Source organism: Parasteatoda tepidariorum, chromosome 2 (genome assembly GCF_043381705.1).
Source record: "Parasteatoda tepidariorum isolate YZ-2023 chromosome 2, CAS_Ptep_4.0, whole genome shotgun sequence".
In the NCBI taxonomy this organism is placed as follows: domain Eukaryota; kingdom Metazoa; phylum Arthropoda; class Arachnida; order Araneae; family Theridiidae; genus Parasteatoda; species Parasteatoda tepidariorum.
In genome coordinates, this window is record NC_092205.1 from 59,003,824 (window position 1) to 59,025,625 (window position 21,802).

The following is a 21,802-nucleotide window of genomic DNA, read 5'->3' on the forward strand; positions in this document are numbered from 1 at the left end:
GAAGCATAGTTTTTCCTGAAAAAGACAATTTTAACCATTACTCTAAAAAAAAAGGACAGTTAAAAATTAAATAAAAAACTATAAAAACATTAGCATTAAAATTGACTCCAGTCGGAACAAAACTTTTGTATGGAGAAAAACCTTTTTATTTTGTTTTTTTATTCACATAAAATTAATCATTTTATATGAATGAAAAAAAATTAATTTTGTTAGTTAAGTTGGTTTTGTCAGGGAAAATAGATTTAGCTAAATTGTTTTTCTAAACACTGCAAATGAATTATTTACCTTTAAAAAAAAAAATTTCAAGTTTTAAAAATTGTATACCTTAAATTCTAAAGTAGAGTTCATACTTAATTTAAGGAAGACCACTCTTATTGATAATATCAGAAATATTCTACACTTCAAGCGAACGAAATTGATTTTGAAGTTCATCAACTGTTACATCTTTAGATTTAATTAGTGATAGAAATAAACTAAAAATAAAAAAAACAACAACTGAACAATAGAAAATTTTGCAGATTCTATTCTGGTCACTTCAGCATCAATTATATTCTATGAAAAATGCCATAAATAATATTTCAGCGTTAAGTACATTCGTATAATCATTCTTCAGATATCCATCTAATTTGAGCTTGGGTTGACTGATGCAGTGAATTTTCCGTGCCTGATGAGAAATGATAAAATAGTAACGACAAATCTGTTAGATAAATAAACGCTAAAGGTTTTTTTTTCTATTTTGATTAAATAACATAAAAATAAAGGGTATAGGTTCAATCTTCATCAGTCGTTCAAGATGACGGTTTCATACATTCAACTTCAGTCGGCAACGTCATAACCAGAGGGGATCAGCCAGTTTCTTTTAATTTGCTGTTAGTTGTTCTTGCGTGGATCAAGACGTCATCCGTTTAAAGAGTAGTGAAGCTTCTGTTGAAGCTGATTATTCTGCATTATTTCTTTTCGCTATTCATTTGTCACTGTGTTTTAATTAATTGCTATAGAAATAAAATTTATTGCTATAGAAACTTCGTCATTTATTCGTTTTGTTGACAAACAGATACAATGATATTCTACAACAATCTCGGATGTCAAAATCTCGCAGAACAAGCATTTACCGCCAAGTTTAGAGGGTCTTAAAAATGGAAATTCCTTTGAACATTTTGCCTAAGTCTTTTTATTGCCATAACTTTTATCATAAGTGAATAAAATATTCAAAATAACAATAAAAATTTAAAAGTATTGCTCGCCATCCATGTGATCTATACAAAAAACAATCATTGAGTTGCACATATGACACAAATTCCTATGCAAGAAATGCTTAAGTCACGCCTACATAACACAGTTTATCTGCTGAAGGTTGTTCTCGCTGCTATGTTGTGGTACATCAGTTCCCTTCTGCATAGGTATCTGCACAATGGGAAAACCAATTCCATACACAAGAAACGCACTTGTGGTGCAAATCTAGAAGCGTTATTTTTTAAAAAATGTACTCGGAAAAAATAATTTAAAATGCATAAAAAATGGTGTACAAGCTTAGAGGTGACTGGAAATGCATAAAAGTTGGCAGGTATGATAACTTATTACTTTTTCTAAAATTCTTACCAGGGATCTGTTTAGAAGAAATTTGAGTTTGTTAACGGACACTTCACAAAATATTTTAACCTAAAAACGGACCCTTCACAAATTTTATTATCTTCATTATTGTTTTGTTAATTGAATAAATTCTTCCCAGGGAAGTGGGGGGAAAGAAAGACAGATGTAAAAGAACTAAGTTTTGTCTTCGGCAGACGCTTCTTCCTTTATTCATCCGAAATGAATATTCTGCATTCAGCAGTATAGGCTAAATACCGATAATTTGTATGTTGCATCTCTAATTTAGTACCAGCAATTGCTGTTTATTTTTTAAAATTAAATTTTTTTATTTTATTATAATTTTACAGTGTTAAGCATAATCTTGTATCTCTTTACAATTTAAAAACTCCTTGAAAAAGTTTTTTGCAATAACAGGACCCTATTTGTACAAATTCATAAAAGCAGAACCTGGTTGAAAGAATGTGACTTAACATTTATTTTATATTCACAAATTACGAGTAATTTGTTCATAATTTTACAAAGACGGACATCTAAAAAATTATTCAAATATTACAGTAAATGAACAATTATAAAGTTTCAATATTGTATTGGAAAACTAACAAGTACAATAAAACTGACATCTAAAAAAAATTTAAAAGGGTAAAAATTGTCTCAATGCGTTTCAGGCTCTTTGTTTTAAGGGTTTTTAATAAAAAATCTCATTCTCACAGAGTTTTCCAGAATTTGGTTGAAGTGTATGAATCCAGCTGTTTTTAAACATCTTCTAGCTTTTCTTTTACATTATAGCTTTTATTTTTGATAATTTTGGCAGATTTGGCTTTAACATGGACCTTGATTTAACGAGTTCAACTGCATGTATACAAATAAAATATATAATCAGAGAATATATACTTCATTAAATTTTTAGAAACAGGTACAATTTTACAATGCATACAGTAAAAACACAATTATGCATACCTTTTCCACTTTCTGCAGCAACAGTTGTTAATATTGATTTAACTCCACTGGCAGAAGAGGATACTAAAAGTGAACTTCCTGATCCAGCCAACTTTGGAACAGTTGAAATGATTTTTGCAGGTGTGCCTGATTTACCTGTTCCAGGAGCTGCTATGACAAAAGTTTGCTTTGGTGAGGCAGATATAGTAGAGACAGAATTTGTACTAGAGGTACCAGCAGCAGATGGTTTGGCAACACTTATTATATTTGTTGGCAAAGTTCGGAGTATTGTTGTCATTAATTTTGGCTGTAGACCTCCCTACAAAAAACATTCAAAAAGAGATTAATAAAAATGACATAAATATTAAAAATATAAAATAAAACACCTACATAAAACAAAACATGGTTATCACTTTGTTTAAGCCATGAAAAATGCTTAGCCAAAATGACACAAGGCTTATGAATAGGAGTTTGTAAATCAATTTAGAAGTTTAAATATGTTTAGTTTTTATTAGCAAAAAATCATAAATTTTTTGAACAGTATACATGAACAGGGTGTCAAGCATAAAATTTTTTAACATACATAATCATTTCTCTATTTATCTGTGACCCAGGATTCATATTTTTTCTTTAGTAAAAATCATAAGAATATGTGTTACTTTTTATTAAACACTTAAAAAAATCTTTAACCTCAATTATGACATTTTTATATTCAAAACAACTGAAAACCATATTATACTTAAGTTTCACCAATGTTTTCAATGCTAATCCTATTTTTTATGATTTTCACGAGATTTAATTTTATATCAACCAATTAAGAATGTTTTAAAGTACAGTTACAAACACAGTGCCTTTCAATGCATATATTCTAAATTTGGGGGGAAGAAGTCAAGAATTGCATATTTGAATATGGATCATAGAGAATATTTCGTAATAAATGAAGAGATGCTTCTGATGTTGAGATGTAAGCATTAATAGTAGTTTAGCAGAATACTAGTGAAAATGGTAAAATGATTAAGATCTAAAATCCAGCTATGCAACTTGACATTACCTGTGGCGATAGTCCAACAACTGTTGCTTGGCTAGTATTTGGAGAAGATGCTAGAACACCACCAGGTTTTCCTGTAGTATTGGCTTGAGTTGTAACCAGTTTAACAATTGTAGCTCCTTGAGGAATCGTACCTTTTGTCTGTATTAAATGTAATGAATGTTTAATGTTTGAAGAAAAAAAACAAAGTAATAGGTAACAATAAATTATTTGAAAAAGTACCTGTTGTCCTTGAATGCCAGTGGCTTTGCTTTGTACTAGACTTACTTTAGGGACCTGAAAAACAAATTAAGCATATTCAGTTACCATAAAACTAACATGTAATATTATGTAAAGCATGTCACTTAGTTTTAAAAAAAGCATTCTTTCTTTTTTTTTCCTGCAAAAAAATTCATTAATTGCATAAATGTAAATAAGTTCATAAATTCTTTTTCTTAAACATTTTGCCACTGCTTATAATTTTCTGCTCTAAATAATTATCTTAAAAACAATATGCAGTTAGATACTCATATTTTACAAAAAATGTACATTTATTTGTGGATTTTCCAACAATATATAGAGAGAGGAATGTGTAGGGAACTGCTGTAAAAAACATCCAAAATGTTTAAACATTTTAAAAATATCTATTTCTAGTTTTACTCTTTATGAGTCATAAAGCTTCAGATATCATATAAGAAACAATAGTTGTAATTAAACAAAAAACATTTGGAAAAAAAAAGAAGCTAGGGACTAAAATTTTAGGCATTATAAAAAAATGAAGTAGAAATGACAATTACTTTCATACAAAAATTTTTCTTAACCTTACTATAAAATAAAAATTTATATATATCATATTCATATAATAAGCAAAATCTGCATCTTAAAAGTACTTAAATAATTTTAAACAATAATATGAAACGAAAATTATTATATAGGTACAATTATGATTGCAAAAGCACGATTTTGTAAGTAGCGAAAATCGACATGGTAACAACATAAAAAAACCTCATTTTTGAAAAGGGAAAATTAAGCACTTTTTAAAAACACCCAATGAAAAACCAAGCACCTTTAAAGGCTTTTAAATAACGAAAATCAAAAATAAGCAACTTTAAGTACTTTTTTAAAATGCTACGCACCATAAAAATCTTTCTGCAAAAACTCTGCAATGTTCTGCGACTATGTCGTCTGGATTCAGGCTCTGGATTATTAATATTATCTAGAGTTTAACTTTGGTTTCAACATTTTGCTGAAACAATAATCGAATTCAGAAGGAAAAACAAGTGTATCTACCTTAAGCTGTGCGATTTTTTACCTCCTCAACTCCAGTTAAACATAAATTGGCAAGCAGACACAGAAGCTAATTTACTAAAAAGAATTCATGTTCTGCTCCTCATGCCCCCTTTCAAAATGAATGAATTGAAAAACAGGTGCAGTTGTAATATTTGACCTTGAGTCATTATTCCGTTTTCTTGGCTGTCACTATGCTTTTTAAAGGAGGAATAGCAGAAATGAGAAGATTTCATAGAAATAAGAAAAATAGGAAATAACATGAAAAAAAAGGAAAAGTGCCGAAATAGAAAAAGTAGGAGATATGCGGTCCCTGCAAACTTCAATATTCCAAATCGAACCGAACATCAAAACAAATTAATCTGAAATTGCATTTAACTACTGGCCCATTATTCTTTCACACTACACATAAAAACAGGGAGTTTTATTTTTTATCTGCTACTGAACAGTTGAATTTGAAACTTGAATTTCCTTTCTCGGTTCGAATTTGCAGCTGCTTAGTTAGAGTTAGTTAGTTAAAAGAAATATTGCAATTTAATTCATTTCAATTTTATTCTGTTTATTTTTCATAACTGTCACATTTCCAAATTTAATAATTAAATAAACTTTAGTAATACTTTTGAGCTGTAATAAAACGAAGTATCCTATGAAGGTCAAACAGTTTTATCCTTTGAAAGGTTAATAAAAAAAACAGAAGTAATTAAGTGGAAAATCTTTGGGAAGAATTAAAACTCAGTAAAAACAATTGAATTTAGAGTTACACATCCATTTAAGTTAGACATACTTACTGTTGCCACTGTCACACCTTGGCTAGTTTTTACTAAAGTAACAATCTGAGGCTGACTGCCACCACCAGGAGCTTTGTGCACAATTATCTGCTTTTGACCTTGTGCACCAACAGTAGCAGGTGATTTTAAAAGAGTAGTAGGAGTACTCATCCTCACAGTTTGATTACCAATACCTAGAAACGAGCATTTAATTTTTTGAAGTTTCGTATATTATATGATACACTTTTTTGCAGAGTATTGTGAAACAAAGTGTTTATTAACATTCCAAAAACCAATAGCATAAAACCAAAAAATCTTCAAAATACACTTCTAATTGTTTGGGAAACAATTAATATTTTCCAAGTAAAATTTTAACAGCAAAATTGGAAACTTAAAACTTACATAACTTGAAAGTATTTTATGTAAATATTAACAAAAAAAACTTCAATTTAATATATAATAACCATAACTTAATATATGTATAAAAGCAACTTAATTTATAATCAATAAATTTTTCAACGTTATTCCATAATTTTTATAAATAACGTACACAATGCCCAATTCAGAATGTTCAGTTGTTGTTAAATTTTAAATACATAATAAATGCTTAACAGTAAGAGTAACTTTCATGTAAATTTGTGATTGCACAGTTTACACCACTCAGTTTTTTCTCTATGTTTTTTTCCTTGGTATGGTATCATATACTCTAGAAAATAAAGTCAAAATGGACTTTTTCACACTGGATAGCTTTTTTTTCTACGTAATAATTTAAGTTTTGATCAAAAAGCATCAGCAAAATAAAGCATGAAATTTTTATTTGCAAATGGGTGATTCTTCAAAAATTTAACATCATGCTAAAACAAAATTGATTTTCGGGTGAAAATTATTTTTCATGTTAAGAAATAATTTTTACCATACACTTCCATGCATACAAAAAAAGATTATCTATTTACAATTTCTGAAAAATTTCTTATAATAACCTAAAAATCATTCTACTGCCATATCCAAAACTTTTTCTTAAACTTATTTTCTTTATTTGAAATTTTTACACCAACATTTAACATAAGTAATACCAGTACACTAAGTATTTGAAGGTGAAAAATAATATCTTAATATATCTTTTTTTTTAATCTGTTTAATTATTTAACTCACCATTTTAAGTTTTTTTCAAGGTTTTCATATCACTCACTTGACCTAGTGAATTTTTGGATTATTTTAGGGAGAAAAAAAAAGAGATAAAACATTTAGCTGTTTATTCTTACGATTTTGTATGATCCCACTATCCTTTTTAAGCCTAAATATGCTTTTAGAAGTCAGTAGCAGGTCTTACAAAAACAATTAAAAAAATTTCACGCTTTTATTATGCAAAAATGTTATTCCACTCTCATAGCATTTTCTAAGCCACGAGATTGACTTTTATGACAATAGTTATTTATTGACAATGTTTAAGTGCGTTCATCTTTATTTTTATTAAGTGTAAGGATGATATTTTTAAAGAACTATTAGTTTTTAAGATTTTGTGATTTAAAAACATCAAGTTTTTTGAGAATCAATCATACATTTCTTTAAAAAATTGTGCAACTTAGAGAAAATGACTTGTTAATCAGGTAGGCAACTGTTTTAAATAGCCTGCAATTTGCAATAACTAAAAGTTGCACAAATGTACAAGATAGATGGGCAAACTGTAAAATACAATAGACAGATTTAATAATAAGTTATCTATATATAAAAAATATTAATCACCTCCAACTGTATTAAGTTTCAAGCCTTGAGAGCCTAATAAAGATGGGGTGACAACTCTAATATTGCTTACAGTAGAAGTTGCACTTGTTGTTAGTTTTTGGGTAGAAGCTGCAGCATGAGCAAGTGCGGCCATACCTGTCATTGGTTGTACTGTTGTTGTAACGGCTGTTGTCTAAAATAAGATTTTATTTAAATTTTATATAAAGTTAAAATAAACAAAATAATAACTTACAAAAGCCAAATAAAAACATTGCACAGCAAAGGATTGTTATTTTTCTGATTACACACAGCTATGATGAGTCAGAGATACGATTATATAAATTGCAGAGTTAAGTTTACAGTGTATACAATATATCAATACACACATATATAAAGTTATTTAGAAGTTAAATGCTGTCTAAGATATGATTTCGCTGAAATTTTATATTAATATATAAGATTGATTGATAAGATTATATTAATATAAATTTTATATTAATATATAAGAAACAAAAGAATATATTTTAAATATTTTAATGATTTACAGCTAAAGATGTTATCATTCAGATTATATCAAATATATACGTATACTGTTTGTCTAAGATAGGTACCCTTCCAGACATTCGTCTGGAGCTGTGGCGGTGACTATGGTAATGAGGTATGATTATTTTAAGTAGGGGTGCGGGGTCCCTCTTTAGGACTGGTTTCGGCGAGAGAAAAGGAGGCCTCTACATCGAAGGTACCCTCCCTAAAATGCCCTCTTGTTTCCACAGCACCAGTCTGCCGCAGACTTTGTGGTGGGAAGAGTATCTATCTTAGACAAACAGTATATATATATATATATATANATATGTGTATGTGTGTGTGTGTGTGTGAAAAATTAAGTGCTCTAATATGATTCATTTATAACAAAATCAGATAACTTCAAGTGGTTCAAATTTTCGTTTCAACCTTCACTTATTTTCACTAAGATTCTTTAAAAAAAAAAAAACTCTTTAGCAAAGGATAATGTTGCTGACCAAAATACAAACACTTCCTTTGAAAGCTATAAATAATAATATTAATAACTTACAGAGGTGGTTGTCAATGGACGTACAACGTGAGTTCCACTAGCAGTTTGAGTGACTACCCTTATTTGCTGCTTAGGCATTGATTGATTTTTTGACTGCAAAACTGTAACAGCTACAATGGAAGAAAAGAAAGAAGATCCAAATCAATTTTTAAACAGTTTTTAAATTGGTAGTGTTATAAAAAATTTATAATTACTCTAGTCATAAAAGCTTAGTTCCATAAGACTTAAACAGATTTCTGCAATATCTTTTATAAAATATCATGATTCAAACGGAATTTTTTTTTTCTTTCATTTTTTAAAAATTATTTGGAAATAAATAAACAGAATTTGAAGAACTGATAGAATTCATATTTCTTTTTTGCCACAGATTTGTCTATAACTATTTTAAGATTTAAATATATATATATTTTTTAAACAAAAGATTGAAAATTTGGTTACCTCTTGGAAAATTTTAATATACATACTTTTATTAGCAGAGCCAGCTGAACTAACCGGGTTCACAGAAAATCGAACAAGAGTTTGAGGTTGAGCTGTTAGAAGGAAAGAAATTTCAATTATTATTTTTTTAAAATAAGTATTTGATATCAAAATTTTTAATAAGATTACAAGATTGAAAAAAAATAGACAATAAAAAAGTGCAAGATTGTAATAAAGATTTGTAGTTCAAAAAATATCTCTTGATATAACTTAAAAATTAAATTAACAAACACAGTTAATATGCTCTAACCTGTAGTAGTTACTGCTGATGTTGCTAATGAGAGTGATGATGTAACAGGTGTTGAATTCAATGAACTGGCTGTTGAAAGAATATTATGAGGCACAACTGGTGTAGCAGTTGAAGCAATACTAGACGAGGCAGATATCTGCTGAGGTGTGGTAGGGGTTGGCAATTGAGGGGATGTTGGAGGCATATCATATTTCTGAAGTTGCAGCAAGTAAGAATCAGCTGAAAGAAAAACAATAAGCCTTTCACTCTTGGTTACAGTTGCATATTTAATATTTATACAATATTTTGCTCCTTTATGTTTCACACTGATGAATACATTTATAAAACTGCTAAAATTTATTAAATTTAACACTACAGAAAACACTTTACAAGAACAGAATTTTAAGAACATTAATATATCTACAATCAAGCACAGCTAACTCCTTAACATTTCAAATTGTGTGACAATTTACTGTTTTAAATTACTATATATGTGTAAAGTATTGTTAGATTTATTCATTAACAGAAGACAAATTAACTATCAATATTTAATGCATATTATTACATAAAGCTTTTAAAATTAGTTATGACAATCTTTTGATTAACTTTATTATAAACAAAGTTACATTTTTTCCATAGCAAAACAAAATAGTCACTATAAAAATTTATGCACTTTATTAAAAATCTTTTATTTTGTCAATAAATTACATATTTAGTCAATAAATTCAACCTGTAGGAACTGCACCCCAATGAACTTCAAGAGAGTTAGTAGAAGCACGAATAAGTTGTACACGGGGTGGAGCAGCAGGCTTGTCAGTTTCCAAAAACCACAAATCTTTACAACACACCTAAAAAAATCAGAGTTAAAAAATATGTCGAAATACAAATATAGAGAAAATATATGAGCAAACTTAATGTTTTAGGCAATAAGAGTGTTTATTATCTTCCTATTTTTAATCACAATTATGAGATTATGTGTAAATGATGTATACATACACGAGGAGCAGAACTTTTTTAAAGACAGGAAATATATGTTTGCTAATGGCATAAGTTTGTAGTGAAATATACTGGAAGGGAATGAAATAAGATTGAATAATACAATTTTATTCAATAAAGAGAAATGCTTGAATAGACTTAAATCAACCAATTAGTTATGAAAAAAAGAAAGATAAGACTAAAGACTGTCATCATAAACTTAATAACTTATTTTCTACAAAAAAATTATAAATGTTTCATCGAGCTAAACCAATGCATATATTATTTGAGTATTAACTTTTAATGAGGTCTTTGACAATTTCATCAGGATTTTGTGTGTTTTGTTAATCGCATACATAATTTTTAAAATCTAAATTACATTAATAAATAAACATTCTACGTGAAATTTGTAAAACGAATGAATAAGCAAATCTCCTAAAATGTTAGAACTTACTCATTTTTGAAAAGAGTTCAAAAAGTGTAAATGTTAATTTTGGTAATTATTTTTAAATTGAAATGGAAAAAAAAAAGTGCCATGAACATTACGGGTCACTTAAGATCAATGGTATTTTTGTTGCATTTTCCTTTTTCAGTTCTATGCATTTTCCTTTTTCTCCCCAACTTTTTGAGTGTAGAATGAACATTTTTAATTCATAAATAAAACAATATTCATCTGTTAGAGGGTCTAAAAATTTTTTTTAAACTAATCTCTTCTTTTTTCGATTAAAAAAAATAAAGAATGTTAGAATATAAACATACTGATTAGATAATTCTCCAACAAGTCTTTAATAGACATTTGCCGGATCAATAAATAGGTAAATACTAGTTCTTTATAAAATGTATTAAAATAAATCCAAAAGGAACAGAACGATAAACACCACCTGGTTATTCCAAGCTTTCCTGTAGCCATCTCTTCCACTCCATATGTAGAGCCTGGAATTTATTGCTACTGCACAATGTCCCGCTCGAGCTCTTGGCACTGCATCATCAAAACCCTCCATTGCAAGGGGTTCCCATGTCATTGTTTCTGTTAAATTAGAGAGAAATTGGTATTTTAAACAGATAACATATTACTATGAAAACATTAATCTTTTTGATTAAAATTCTAAAAAATTCATTTTAGAAATTTTAAGTCAATTTAAAGACATATAATTTTTTAAAACTAAAAAGAAAGTTACATTGATTTTACAAAGATAAAGACCAGCTAAAATCACTTATTGGACACAATTTGAAACTATCATGCATTCAAAGAATGTATGGTAAAACAAAATTAAAATAACAGGTGAACTTCTTTAGTATTAGCCGAGTAAACACAATCATTGATGATTTAGAGATATAGTCAACACATATTTAAAAACCATGTCAAAAAATATATTCAAAATATACGATTAAAACAATTTCTGTCAAATAAAAAAATGTTTCACAGACAAAAACTTACTAATTATCAAGGTTAAGAATTAAAAAACAATAGAAATGTATGGAATTAATAGGATTTATGCCAGTATGGCTACAACTGTCATCAAATGTTTTACAAATCTCACTAAAATCATACACATGGGCAACAAACTTGTTGGATTAGAATATGTTTGAAATTTACAAAATAGCAATGAGAAAGAAAATAGTTTTTTTCCCCATCAAATTCCATGCATTTAAAATAAATCCCTCTACAAATTTTATTTTTATATGCATGGTAATGAATTCAAATGGAATAATTGAAAATGTCTGGTAAAAATTTTTTATTTTGTGCTCTACCTTGCAATCTCATACAAGTGGTATATTTCTTCAATAAAATAATATATCTGGCTCTTTTTGAATTGCTTTATTTAGAATTTTAGATAAGTAACCTTTAATATAATTTCTTGTTTGCTCTTACTTTATCTGTTTTCTTTATTTATTTGTTCTCAGCATTTTAATCTCTATGTTGAATCTATTTACTAATATTATTTTAGCTTTTCTTTTACTTAATTTTAATGGAAAATAATCTTTAATCATTATGGGGGTAATGCCCCTAATTAGTTTTAGAATGTTAGAGGACAATTAATAACTTTTGATACGTACCACAATGTGTTGCGGTACATTTAAATTATGTAATTGTAAAGTTTGATTTTTTTTATCAACTTTTCTACCACGACTTTGAACCATTAAATTTTCATTGCTGGTGTGAACTCTAGGAATTAAGAAAGCACATTCTCTAGAAAAATAGTACCCTAGACAAAAACAGAATTGAAAAAGAAAATACGAGTAAAATAAGACAAATTAAAGATATGCATAAGTGTTCTTTTAATTTCTTTAATCGAAACAATATTATGAGAGAAATTGAATATAATGTTCATTTTACTTTGAAATTAAAATTAAATATCTACATTTAAAAATAACTTCAGAAATAGATATAACTGAAAAAATGAAAACAGCATACCAAGATTTAAAGAAGCTAAAGTATTTGTACACTTCCACTCTTTTTCATGGGTAGCTGCTTTATTATCATCCATTACCAACGGTACCCAACCTCCAAACACAAGCATCCGATGTCCAATCAGTGTAGCAGAATGTAAACTTCGAGGCAAAGGTGAAAGACCCTGAACAACAGGCTTTGCCCATGACATTGATTCTGAAAGTAGAATAATAGAAATTTCATTTACAAGTACATACTTTATAAAGTTGAAATTTAATTCTAAAATTACACAAAGATCACATAAAAACTAATGAAATTCAACGAATTTCTCTTTATTAGGGTTTACTAGGATAAGAAATAATAATCACATTTCTCAATTTGCCTTATTTTGTCTTTTGGAGAGAGTAATTTCACCAAATGTATTCTTTTTCACGTTCACACATAAAACTTAAAATTGTTATTACAGAAAATCCTTAAAAAATGAATTTTTTAAAATTTTAATTGGTTTTATTATTTCCCATTGCAGAATCGTTACAACATGGTCCCAGAACAATACAGAGTTCCTGCAGAAGATTTTTTTATTTGGGAAGCAAGGAAGTAAGGTTTTTTTTATCAGTAGAAGTTTTCAAAAAATATTTTTCTGTAGAAATTTTTTCCTCCTTTCTGCAGAATTATAATCAAAAAATGCCTTTTTCGCATGTCAGAGGTTAAAAAAACGCTTGTGATTTTTTTTACTTCTACTTTCTTTTGAGAATTAAAAATTCTGTAATGACTGGCTTTAGATGGAATTTCCGATTGATATTATAAACTATAAACAATATTTCTAAACAGTAGAAATTTAAAAAAAGTTAACAGAATTTAAAAAAAGTAAATAGAAATATTTTTTCGGAACAGAAGAATATCACCAATAATATTAGAATATGTATTCTTTCATATGCAGATTAAAAAAAAACTCTTACATTCATAATTAAAAAATTTATATACTGTTCTATTCTATACATTAAGTTCTAGTCTATACATTAAGTTCTAGTCTATACAGAAAGCGCTTCTGTTACTTTTAATTAGTAACATATATATTTGCTACAATTAAAAATGTCTCTCAGAGAGATATTAGTATTTGAGAGAATTGTCGACTGGCACCAAGTTTTACTGCGTATAAATTCATATTAAAGTAGGCAAGTTTTAGAAGTACGGTTCTTTACTGTCCTTTCAAAACCATCTTTGTCAAAAATATCAGAAACCCAGATCTTTGGTAACATTGTATTTTCATTTTATTTCAATTAATTACAATTTGAATAAAAATTGTATCTTAAATCTTACGTCATTAAATTTAAAAAAAAAAGTTATGAAAGATATTTGACAAAAAAATAACTTAAACTTATAGCTTAACTATAAACATTTAACTAAGTTTTTAACACTACTTAAATTATTGGTTAAAACAATCTATCAAGATGAATAATAACTATAGTGCTGCCAACAGATAGAGAAAATTCTCAAATTTATGGTGCCACTTAAATGAAATATATATAGAAATAAGCCATAAAGAGGACATAAAAATACATATATATGAGCACAATAAATTTACCCATGTCTAACTGCCACAGATCTCCTAATCTGCATCCACTCATTCCTCCATATATGATTAGTCTTGAATGCTTATCAAACTTTCCAGTATATGCTACAGCAGTATGTGACTCTCTAGGAGGGGGTGGCTGACCACCAAAATTGGGAATTTCCCAATGGATGGCATTAGATTGACCTCTTAACTCTAATGCATACAAATCATTTAAATACCTAAAAAAAAAATTATATGAATAGCACAACTTACTACATTATGAAACAAAAACAGTTAAAGTATCATGATACAATAAAAGGTATAAAACCACTATAACAAGAAAGGAACTTAATTAACGAGTTTATATGACTTGAGGAACTTTTGATCTACTAATCCTAAGGAGTCATAAAAAATTCTAGAAAACTAGGAAATAAGGTTTTAAACATAGCATAACTTTTAACAACCTAGTAAACATTTGCAATTACTCATACATTTTTATTTATATTATCATTAACTTTCTTTTTTCCTCTTTGATGAATAAAAACTATTATTAAGAAAGCACGATTCTTAAAGCCAGTATTAACATAATGTTATAATTGTAAAAATGCTTTGAGTTATCAGATTCTAATTTAAAGTAACATGATGACTTACACAAGTAAAAATAATTTTTTCCACGATTGCAGATATTAAAATTTATTTAGCATACATCATTTTAAGCAAGCATGCTTATAAGGTTATAGAGAAAATTAATGGGGCAAACTTACAGTTATTAAAGAAAAAGAAGCTGTCATTAGACTTTCAATTTTTGCTTATTTTACATATCTTTTTCCTAACTTAATTGCAGGAATTTATAAAAAGTTCCATTTCATTACAAACACTGCTTTAAACAAACAAAATTAATTGTTTGAAAAAATGTTTGAACTGGATCAATGATTTACTGTTACAGATGACGATGGAAAAAATTTTTTGGTTCATATTTTCATATTATTTACCCAGTTCAATTGGCCAACCAAATTAAAAGATTTGAGGGCTTCTTAAAGCTTAGTGATTTTTTTAGACTTTGGAAACTAAGGGTCCTCCAAGAAAAGCAAGCCTTATTTAAAATAATACAATTCTTTACTTTAAAGGCATACATAGAAAATATTTCACATTAATTGATTTATTTCACTAATTAGTAATTTTCATTAAATAAAGAATTAAAATCAAAATTTATATTATTAACTCATTAAACTAAATATCATTCTTATGTTCTCTTTCTGATTTTAACACAGAAAAAAAAGTTGCAATTTGCCTACAGAAGTTATTTACTTAGCGATGTAAAATTATGCATCCTGAGGAAACATCTTTTTGGGGTCATAGCTTTTTCATATCTTTCTAACAATTTTCGACTTCCAATAGAGAAAACTATAAGGCCCAGATATGTGTAGTATAAAGGAACCAGGAATGTTGTGGAAAATTCGTCACCTTCACAGAATCTTTTTTTTTTCACTCATTATAAAAATAAAAACGTTAAAATTCCCTGTTACCCCATAGTACAATATATTTTTAAACATCGTTTTACTCATTATAGCAACAAAAAAAAAGAAGAAAGAAAGAATAAAATAAAAGACAAAATTCTCTAATTTTATCCCGTTGATCAATTTCATAGAGATTGATCTTAACACTTTTCACTCTGCACTTTACCAGTGATTACGTCATTACATTATTTATAATAACCAATAATATAGTGTTTGTTTTATAAAAGTTGAGACATTTCTTAAAAAAGCAGTGATTTTCAAATTTTGCCAAAATAGGTGGCAACAAAAGAGCTGAAACTAGGGTCAAGAGTTAAATATAATTACATGCAGAAAGTTTTTCATTTTATATAAGTCTGCTGAGGCCCATGGGCCATTGGTTAAGCATCCTAGCAATTTATACAAAAGAAACTACAAATATAAAACTATTTCAATGAATAATTTTCCACACCAATTAAAAAAACAAAACAATTACCTTGGAATATTGTTCTTTGGATCATCACTATCATTAGCAAGACCACCAAAAAGATAAACTCTATTTCCCATTAAAGTAAAACTGTGACCCAATCGAGGACAAGGTGGAGGCTGACCTTTAGGAGCACGAGGTTTTAATCTTTTCCATTCCCACCTGCTAGCCTGAAGTTCATAAAGTTCATTTGAATACTTGCCATATTCCACCATGCCACCAAATACCAGAAGTCTGGTATTATCACACACAAATCCATAAGCTGCACAACCAGGTGGTACATCTCCTTTGACAGGTGGTATAAACCACTGATTACTTGCTGCAAAATAAAATAATGAAGATAATGAATCATGAAGCTAACAATCCAAAACAAATTATCATTAAAAAAAATTTCATTACAAATTTGCTATAGTTGATTTAAATTTTAATAACAGTAAACTCCTGATCAGTCTGGCCTTTTTCTATAACAGAATATTCCTGTATTTTGTTTGCGTTTGACTGTATATTACAAAATTATTTTATTTCTGAGAAATTCTGTCCCTGAATATTTTTTCTTAGTATGAGTGATATTCTCTCCCAGAGTAACATTATTCATGAGTTTCTCTCGTCAAATTATTTGGTTCAAAAGAATTCATTCTGTAACATTATTATCCAGGTTGATTGTGACACAAAGTGAAACCTCCTGAAAATTTCATGTGCAAAAAAACGATATCAATTTATGTATCATGCATGCTTCAAATTTCAAATAATTGTTTGAACTAATATTTAAAATTAAATTACCTACTAATAAAGAATATCACCTTTTATAATAACTAATAATCACAATATTGGATTTCAAAATTTTGGAATATGAATCGCTATAATGAATTTTTAAATTGCGCAGTTTTTAAATCATGCATTAATACAAAAATAGATGTTTGATATAAGAACAGCGAGAATATGAACTGCAATATTTGATTTTAAAGAAATGTGAGTACGAACTGCAATATCGGATTTTAAACTAGCGTAAAAACGGATGGATTTTAAGAACGTGCACGTACGAGCCGCGACATTGAATTTTTAAAACGAGTGAACAAGAATTGCAGCGTTTAACTTTTAAATCAAGTAAATATGAAAATTGATTTTTTTTAGTAAAATTGTGTAATAAAGAATTGCGATATTAGCACATTCCTGTGCAGTTCCAAATATTCAAAATGGAAAAAATCCACCAAACCAAAACTATCAAATTGGGGTAAGAATCTTCTTGTTAACAGGATTTAGCAAAATTTTTCTTCTGATTATAAGTTTCTAATTCACGGAAGTATTCGAATTAATGGTCTTGAGATAAAGAAATTCTGTGAATATTTGTGAAAAAATTACATGCTCTGCTTCTAGTTTTTAGACCTGAAAGAACGAAAAACCTGGGACTCTGGGTACACACGGAATACAATAATTCTCCCAGTGGCAGAATTGGAGTGACACTGTGGCAGAAAGTTAGAGTTCTTGCACAAAGATTTCTTTAAGGAAGTAAAAAATTTTGGTTTCATAAATGCATACTGTTACGATTGTATTTTCGGCAGATATTGATTTTTGCGTGGTCTTTAAATCCAACATTCTTAATATAATGTTTATTACAAAAACAGAATCTCGAAACAAAACACGCAATTGAATAACACACGATTGAATTTTTGAAATCTTAAATTTATATCATTCGACAAACTTCGAAGGATTCCCTTTTTTCGCAATTGATTATAGACGTTTTACCACCAAAATACACATGGTTTTATTGATTACAACATTGTTAGCTACTGCCACAGATTTTAAATAGATTAGTTTCTTAATGAAATATCGTTTTATATAGGAAATTTTCAATTCCACATTTGAAGAATCAGTTTCTTACGCACTACATTACTAACGATTAACACGCAAGCTCACACGGATTGTATTTTAACTAGTTCTTATTACCACGCAATTCTCATATCGTTTTTAAAATTTAGATTTTTTAGTACATTATTTTTTGCAGAATATTTGGAATTGCACATTTGAAGAATAACTTTTTGATGCATTTGATTAGTGACGATTTTATTATTCACCTGGTTTTGTTGATTCTATTATTGAATTTCTACAGAATTTTTCAAATTTTGATTCCTTTTTTTATATAATAGAGTTACGATCTGCAAATTACAAGTCACGCGTTTGACTAAAGATGCTAGCCAGACTAAATTGCTCAACATTAATTGCAAGATTAGTGAGTTGCATGATAATTTATTACACATAAAAGCAGATGTTTAGTTATGTCCTTCTTATACTTGGGCAATGCAATATGATTTTCCTGGAAATTTCATAATATGTTGCATATGTATATGATAAAAATTACTAAATTTATTACAAGATTAATCTGCAATTACTACCGCCAGAAGTTTATTTGGTAACCGATGCTTTTTCGCATAGATTTCTTGCTTTATCGAATTAAACTCCTCAGAATTATCATTTTTATTATTCTTATTCTGAAATGTTATATAAAATTTATATTTAAAAATTGCATTCGTAAATAAATTGCGAATTTTAATCGAGCAAAGCGGTTTTTATTATTCAAAATTCGTGCAGAGATACTGTAACAGATTGTAAATTAGCTTTAAATTTAATCAGATCAGACACAAAATTTATTTATATATATAGATGTACAGAAATGATTCAAAGAACAAAGTTTAAAAAAAGTATAACAAATCGACAGTTAAAACTTAACAATTTAAATAATTCAAGCGCAATCAGAATATTGTATTCTCAAAGTTTATGTTTTCAAATGACAATCAAAATATTACATACATAAATACCCGCCACTTTATTTACAATTAATATAAGTCTGCTTTGAGAGTATGGCGGCCAAATGCGGCTGAATATGACATTTCTATAACGGATGTTGATAGAGTGCAGAAAAAAATATAAATACAAAACCGAAACTTTAAATATATATGTAAGTTATAGGCATATGACTTGGTTCTGATAAAATTAGCTTATTTTGACATTATAATGTCTTGCAGGATGAATGTATCAGTTTGTTTTTATTTGTCACGACGTACTCACGGGCGCCGCCATCTTGAAATCGCTATACAGTAATAAAGTATAATGAATATAACTAAATTTTATTATGTAAATCGATGAAATAAATAGATCATCGACATTAAGATCATTGAAAAATAACACATAGTTTTCATAATAAAAATATAATATCAGAGATTTCATCAAAAACATTACAGTAGTAAATAGCGGTATAAAGCTAAGACACTTATTTATTTACTTGTGTTATAAACATGAAGTTCATCAACAATTCCTTCATTACCACCACCAAAAACGATCATTAGATCTTTGATTGCAACTGCACGATGTCCATGTCGAGGTCTAGGAGCTTGTCCACCAGTATTTGTTACTCTTTTCCATTTCAGTATGGGTGCCGCCATCTTAGGCTTATATCCCACAATTCACACTTTTGTATTTTGTATTGACGCGATCTCAGCCCGAACCTGCTATAATCTCAACACCGCTGGAAGAACTAAGAAAAAAAAACTGTGAAAACAAATTTTAAATAGAAAAGTAAATAATAAATCAAACATTTTTTTTTAAAGATTTCATATTTTTGGGAATTTAAAATAATTTATTATTTTATGAAATAATTTTGTTGTAGATGAACTTTATGATAAAAGGCATTATTTTAAGCCATATTTTCTGCGGAGCTTCTTTGTATTGATGTTGAATTTAATGTTGTTTTGTTTTCTGTCACATGCTGTTGGACTTGGGATCCCTAGATCCGAAACAGAAATAAAGATCCCTGTAAAATTTAGTTATATTAATTTTACTTCGTAATTAAACAATCGTTTAAAATCTTTTTCATGCTACTCTTGATTAGATATGTAATTTAAAATAATTTCTTTGGTGCGCTCAAAATTTTAATATTCCACTACGAAAATTATTGAAGTTTTATTCTCCGCGAATTAATTCTCTTACTGTTATTTGAATAATCTAGAATTTCACTTTAATTAAAAGTCTTAGCTGACCGAACGATAAAGAATGTTCATTATATTTATAAAGAATATAAAAAAAATATATTTTAAGCTTTTCTTGTTCTTTTTATATTGAGAAACAAATATCAAATAGATTTTTATTTTATTTTCTAACCGTTGTTAAACAGACGACTCAATTCTGGGTTTATAACTATCAGTTCATCTCCGTATCCTTGTAATTTTGATCACATTTCAGAAGACAAGGGAGATGCTAAATCAGTACCCCCAGAGGAATCGATTTGTTATAGGAACATGGAGGACTCTGTGCCCTGTCAGATTTAACATGCACCAGACACATTTTACTACACGGGGAGTCTTCGGTCGCGGGGTTCAAACACACGATCTCTTCACCATGAGCCCAGTGTCCTACCATCCTGGATTTAGATACTTGTAAAAATTCATTAAAATTACTTAATCTTGATTATTATCGTTTGGTGGTCTTATTCTAGGTGACATTTCATTTGGAAGTGTTACAGCTTGCAAAAAATTCTGCCCCTTTTACAACACTCCTACTAATTAATGTATTTTACCCTTTAATGCCCTTTACTTATATAAAAAGCAAATAATTGTATACTTATTAAAAGGGAAAATAATAAAAAATCACTTGTTTAAAAAGAAATTAAAATTAATTGATGATATTACTTATTTGTAAAGAGAAAACCTTTTTTTCTCTCTGCAAAGTTTTAAAAAAAACTATGCAAATGATAGATTTTCTAAAAAATCAACCAATTTTTTAAAAACATGCTGAAGATATAGTTCCAGGATTTTTCAGGAATAAAAAAAGCATAGGTTTGGCTCTAAAAATTTTATATTTTTAAATAGTATTTTAAGAAGTTTTTCATGAAATCAAGACATCCTTAAAATGATGATGAATGACAGGATCCTACCTGATTAAAAGCAAAACTTATTCTTAAAAAATTAGAAATTTTAAAACTCTTAATCAAAGCAACTTAGTGTTTTTATTTTGCAGTCTCATCTACTTTGCGAACTTTCTAAATGTACAGATGTCATGTAAATAAACATGTTTAAAAAATATTTTTCTGTTCACCCTGATTTTTTAAAAAATAAAAACAAATTGAAATTAGTTATTCTGACCTCATATTAACAAGTACCTTTGTGAAAAATTATATAGTTAAATGTTTAAAGGTGACATATGTTAGAGCTTTCTAAAGATCTTAAATTAAAAATTGATTTTAGCAGAAATTAGGTACTAAAATGAGTTTTTATTACTAAAGATGTGAGTGGATTCTGTTTCAATTAAAGTCCTAAAATGATCACCAAATAATGGTGACATTCTTAAAAAAATTAAACATTGCAGTCGAAAACCAATTTAAATGGTAAAATTCATAGCCAATTCTGAATAAACTACTATATACCTATATATTTTGAGTATATTTATTGGATACTTCTTTATTAGCTAGGCTAAAGAAAATTCAACAATTCTTTTTTAATTTTTTTTATTTATTTTCCTGTAAACATCCATTTTGTTCTGTGTTTAAAAAAATTGACGTAAGTCTACATTTTTTGGCGACTTTCGGCTTGCGCCCTGTTAACCATGAAGTACCATTTATTGCAAGTGAATGAACAACATTGTAGAGCTTTCTTGATTGTTGTTAAATTAAGCATTCTTGATTCGCCCCAATAATAAAGTGACTACATTTTTCTTTTTAGATTTTAAAAAAGGATTGACTAAACTAATTTTTTTATTACAAATGATTAGATATCAAACAAGACTGGGTCTCATAATAATTATCGC

At 28.1% G+C, this 21,802-nt stretch overlaps 1 protein-coding gene across 1 annotated transcript in view; it reads right to left on the bottom strand.

The window, feature by feature from the left end:
• LOC107438051 (Host cell factor) overlaps positions 1 to 19,536 on the bottom strand; it is a gene marked incomplete in the record, with an annotated part of 35,930 nt that extends 16,394 nt beyond the window's left edge. Inside the window, 14 exon segments of the mRNA XM_043039620.2 lie at positions 2,548 to 2,845; positions 3,578 to 3,715; positions 3,797 to 3,850; positions 5,629 to 5,801; positions 7,351 to 7,522; positions 8,402 to 8,511; positions 8,866 to 8,931; positions 9,129 to 9,347; positions 9,838 to 9,955; positions 10,964 to 11,109; positions 12,499 to 12,690; positions 14,060 to 14,268; positions 16,019 to 16,328; positions 19,287 to 19,536. Coding sequence (XP_042895554.1) covers positions 2,548 to 2,845; positions 3,578 to 3,715; positions 3,797 to 3,850; positions 5,629 to 5,801; positions 7,351 to 7,522; positions 8,402 to 8,511; positions 8,866 to 8,931; positions 9,129 to 9,347; positions 9,838 to 9,955; positions 10,964 to 11,109; positions 12,499 to 12,690; positions 14,060 to 14,268; positions 16,019 to 16,328; positions 19,287 to 19,446 — 2,365 coding nt within the window.
• Between the last annotated feature and the right edge of the window lie 2,266 nt (positions 19,537 to 21,802).